The 4,554-nt window shown below is 54.2% G+C and overlaps 2 protein-coding genes across 2 annotated transcripts; both read left to right on the forward strand.

Moving 5' to 3' along the window:
- Positions 1-1,036: 1,036 nt before the first annotated feature.
- Positions 1,037-2,119, forward strand: GNI_172140 (hypothetical protein; the record flags this gene model as incomplete). The annotated part of the gene is made up of 2 exons (XM_011135031.1): positions 1,037-1,102; positions 1,163-2,119. The coding sequence occupies 2 exons, from the start codon at positions 1,037-1,039 to the stop codon at positions 2,117-2,119; spliced, it is 1,023 nt and encodes a 340-aa protein (XP_011133333.1).
- A 548-nt stretch (positions 2,120-2,667) lies between these two features.
- Positions 2,668-3,399, forward strand: GNI_172150 (hypothetical protein; the record flags this gene model as incomplete). Its single annotated transcript, XM_011135032.1, has 1 exon — positions 2,668-3,399. The coding sequence occupies one exon, from the start codon at positions 2,668-2,670 to the stop codon at positions 3,397-3,399; it is 732 nt and encodes a 243-aa protein (XP_011133334.1).
- Between the last annotated feature and the right edge of the window lie 1,155 nt (positions 3,400-4,554).

Consider the following 4,554-nt stretch of genomic DNA (forward strand, 5'->3'; position numbering starts at 1 on the left):
GAGGGTAACGTCGAAGTAGGGACAGACGGCGTGAAGCACGGGGAAGACGAGGTCGTGTGGTGGAGGAGAGGGTCCAGTGACGTAGAAGCGACCGCCAAGGCAGTGTCATGTCTACCGCGGGCGGGGCGGCCGAAAGCCCCAAGTGCGCAATCACACCGCTTAGCACCAGACGCCGAGCCGACTCCACACGCTCCGTTAATGGCGCCGCACACCCAAACGACCCCAGCAACGCGTCCCGCAACAACTCCGTCACCGGCACCCGACGACTCGGGTGGAACGCGCTTATTCGCAACAACAGCGACAGACACGACGGCCGGAACAACTCCAGAGGATCCTCTGCCGGCTCCCGCGTTTCCAACAACTCACGCCGCAACCGCTTCAACACACCACTCGCACCCGACCCCGTCCGGCAACAGTCCAACAACGCAGACAAACCCGCATCCGATAACGAGTCGTGCCCCGGGTCTGACGACAACGAATATAACTACAGAAGTACCATCTGGAACAAACACCAAGGGGTAGAGGGTGGGAGGGAGGGGCACCAATGAGCAAGGGGGAGGAGTTGTAAGGGTTGTAGACCCCCGGATTGTAGGCCTCCGGGTTGTGGACCCCGATACTGTTCCACGTTTGGGAGTTGGCTGGCTTGCGGAAGGTAGTAGCCTTGGGGGTCCTGACCCCTTCGCGGGTCGGGTTGTGCTCGTGCTGAACCGGTGTCTGTGGGAAGGTAGCGGCGGGAGTAGGGGTCCTGGAGGGCGGCGGCCTGGCGGTCTATGTTCTGGTTCGCTGGGTGATTTGGAGGCGGCGTGGTCAGCGATGTCTTCGAAGTCTTCGCTGAGTTCTTGTTCCTCGTTGTCAAAGCTGTAGCACTCATAGAAGTCCCTTTCAAGTGTGTCATGTTCCCAAAAGGAAGAAGTAGTTTTTACCTTCAACCCCTTACTTAACCTTTGGCTCCCCACCATTGGTACGTGTCCTGCGCTGCTGGCACGCCACTGGCCACGACATGACACTGGTTGACGAGAAAGGCGGGAGTGATACGATGAAAATCATATTTCGGTTTGTCCTGCTTCGCCGTCCGTTCGCAAGAAGCCTGAATAAACTTCGCGTATCCTGACCACATTCTACTTCGCCATGTGACGGTTTATGAGATCGATAAGTTTTACAGAGTGGGAGTACACGATGGAAGGAGACTAAACCCAAACGCGACCTCAACTGCATGCACTCTGGACGTGGTGGTAATTGTGTGCTGAGCGACAACGGCCTATTTACCCACTTCAGAAAATTTCGAATGAAGGGTTTGACTGCGAGTGTTGATGTGGGAACAAGTGCGTTGTTGTCAAGTGCCATATTGACGTGTGAGGTGGATGGTGAACCAGTGGATATGGTGAAGGCCTTGGCGTCTTTGTCACCTTGTAACAGAAGGACCAAATTGATGGTAAAAGGCTTCAAGCTTCTAGAACAAGTCCCGGACCTCGTAATCGGAAACCCCGACGTCGAGCATGTGGAGCTGTCAACAGAAAAGCTGGAGGCGTTGGAGGCGGATGTTCTAAAAAACAGTAGTTTGTGTCATGAAATTCTCTCTGCGGTTGCTCGCTCTCTGCATGCCATCGGCCAAGTGGCTCAAATACACCCGGAGACATGTGGTGTTTCGAAGGAACTGGGGAATAGTATCCGCAGGTGGGTCCATTACCATGGGCGATGGGACGAGCACATTACGTTTCCGCCAACGAAGGCCACTAGAATTGAAGATCTGAAGTTCTTTCTAGGACTTCTGATACGTCATCCAGGAAAACAAGTGATGCACGTGGCTGTACCAATGATGCAACAATGCAACCCGGAGGCGGTCTTGCCTAGCGCGTGGCAAATAGCTAGGGACCGCATTGATGAACAGGCTTTCAGGAGCGGCACAAACATGAGTGTTGCCTCAGCGACGACCATAGATGACTACAAACAGAGAATGGGAGACTTGGCCGTTCGCTTTAGGGGGGACCGAAGCATTCCCCTCAAGAAAGAGACCTCTGGCGCTTCTGGGTCAGGAGAAGAGGAGTGGCCAATATCCGTTCCTGCCTGGTCGGGGCAATCCGGTGTGAATACAAAAAACGATCACCACCCGCCTGAGTAGAGGCGATCAAGGGTTGGGAGGTGTCATTTTTATACAGACAAAAGGTGCGCCAACAGGGGATAGGGGGAGGGGCTGTGTTACCGCGCCTCAAGTACCGAGAAGCCCGCCGCTAGACCCGCCGCAGGAGCCAGACTCGCCCAGACATCCGGACAACAACAGTGTGTGTGTGTCTGGCGCACGCGAACCAAGATGATCGGTCGGATGTGCGAAGAAGTGAGATCCGCTGTACGCCAGATGTAGGGTGGAAGGAAGGTGATTTTCTCTCAATGATGTGTCGTCGACTCATGAGATGCCAGAAGAGGGGTGCTATCGGACTGGGAACGAATTGAGGGCTCTCGAAGAGGAGAATGACCATATTGTCAATGTACGTCGGGAGCCGATGTTCACGTCGTCGAACCCACGCGAGAAGTCCGCGAAGGAAGTGCCAGTCCCCGCTGTGGAGTGAACATCCTCCCTGGTTCTTGACGTTGTTGCCGAATGTTCGGGGGTCACTGGTGACATAACGGCCGAGAATTATTCAGGCCCATATTCAGAGCGGAACATTTCCAATGCGGTGTTTGAGTGCTGAAGCTTCTGTGGAGAAGAGCGTGTTGTTGGCGAGTGCCATATTGACATGTGATGTGAATGGTCGGCCGGTGGATATGGTGAAGGCCTTTAAGTCGCTTGAACCGTGGGACACAGTAAGCACGGTGATGGTTTACGGTTTCAACCTTCTCGACCAAGTCCCGGACTTGGTAGTTGGGTTGCCGGGCGTGGAGCATGTTGACCTGTCCACTGAGGAGCTGAAGGAACTGCACGAGGAGATTAGGACCAACACGCAGTTGCGTGGAGGTATCCTGAAGACGGAGAGTGAATGCTTGCACGCGATTGCCCAAGTGTGTCAAAGGCACCCAACGACATGTGGAGCTTCGGCGGAGATCGGGCAGGCAATCAGTAAGTGGGTAGAAGGTATTCGGACCCTGGGGAAAACAGGGTGCTGTACATACCCTGAAACGGACGCCACTAAAATTGAAGACCTGGAATTCATGCTTATAGCTCTCTTCCGATTCTTGGGAAAAGATGTTCATACGCACGTCACTGTACCATCACTACAGCAGTGCAACCCAAACGCGGCCATACCTGGTGCGTGGGAATGTGCAAGGTTCGACTTGGATGCTCGTGTGTACGCACCCACTATGACGAAGATTTACGCTACGGCGCTGAGCCAAATCGAGTACGATGAGAGGATGGGAAAACTGGCTGTGCCCATTAAGCCTGACCACCATTATACTTTTTGTTGACCAAAGAAGTGTCGGCGTCCACCACGAGGACAGCACAGTCCCACCACCTCGATGGTCTGCCGTAGCCGTGTCTCGTCACTTGTCGTGTGCGCGTCGTGTCTACGGGCCGTAAATTTTTAGGGTAAAGGGGGGACGCAAAACAACAGTAAACCATGGTCGAGTCTACCACCCACGAGCACGACGGCGGCCTGAGTTCAGCCACGGAGGACCTGCGCGGTTCTGCTGACGACAGAACACCTCGATGTGCGAGGACACAGTGTAGCTCTTTATACACAAACTTATTCTTTTCTTGGGCGGCTGGAGTCTTCCATGCCCGACCGAACTCGAGCACTTCGTTCTGAACTTAAAAAATGGTGTGGTGTTAAATAAGAAGTGTTCCCAAGTCACCTGATGCTTGATTGGTGATTTCCGAGATCGGCAAGGGGTTGGAACCGACAGGCGCGAACATGGGCTGAATTCAGGAGCATGCTAAAGAGAACCTTTTTTAAGGTTTTCGGTCAAGCTGATGACACGTGTGAGTCCTGCGGGGAAAGAGGATACACGGAAACGGCCTTCATACGGACAAAACTACGGGGGTCCATGAAGGCTTTGGACGCGGAACTGAAGGCCACTCGGACCGGTTTCAACCTTGGGTTCAAGACGAAGTTGACGGATCGGGACCGGATGGTTACAACTACTTCAACAAGCGACTTCAGCCTCCAAACCGGACAACAGAGGTAGAAATGGTGCCGGAATCTGGAAGGTCCTTTGTGGGAATGGCCGCGACTAGAACGGGCCGAGTGCAGACCATTCGTGGTGGAATAGGTCGTCTGAGCGGAGGTTGGCTTGATTTCCGAACAGATTGTGGACGACTTCGCCGAATGCGAGGGTCATCGCAAACAGTCCGCAAAGGATGACTGCATCGCAAAGCCTACTGCCAACAATGAGCAACACTTCGAAGACTGGGTCGACGAGGTGGTAGGCTTAGTCAATCGCGCGGGCCACAAAATGGAGAAGAGATTATGATAGAGGTGCTTTGGACGCAAATACCTACCTACTGCGAAGCGACAGCGCCCCGCAAGGTCCCGGCATACCCGTGGAACAGTTGATTTGGGACATAGCGCGTCTTCTCTTTCCGACGTCGGCCTATGCCATGGAGGCGAAGGTCGCGGCGCT

This window comes from Gregarina niphandrodes (assembly GCF_000223845.1).
Source record: "Gregarina niphandrodes unplaced genomic scaffold scaffold00059, whole genome shotgun sequence".
Lineage (NCBI taxonomy): Eukaryota > Apicomplexa > Conoidasida > Eugregarinorida > Gregarinidae > Gregarina > Gregarina niphandrodes.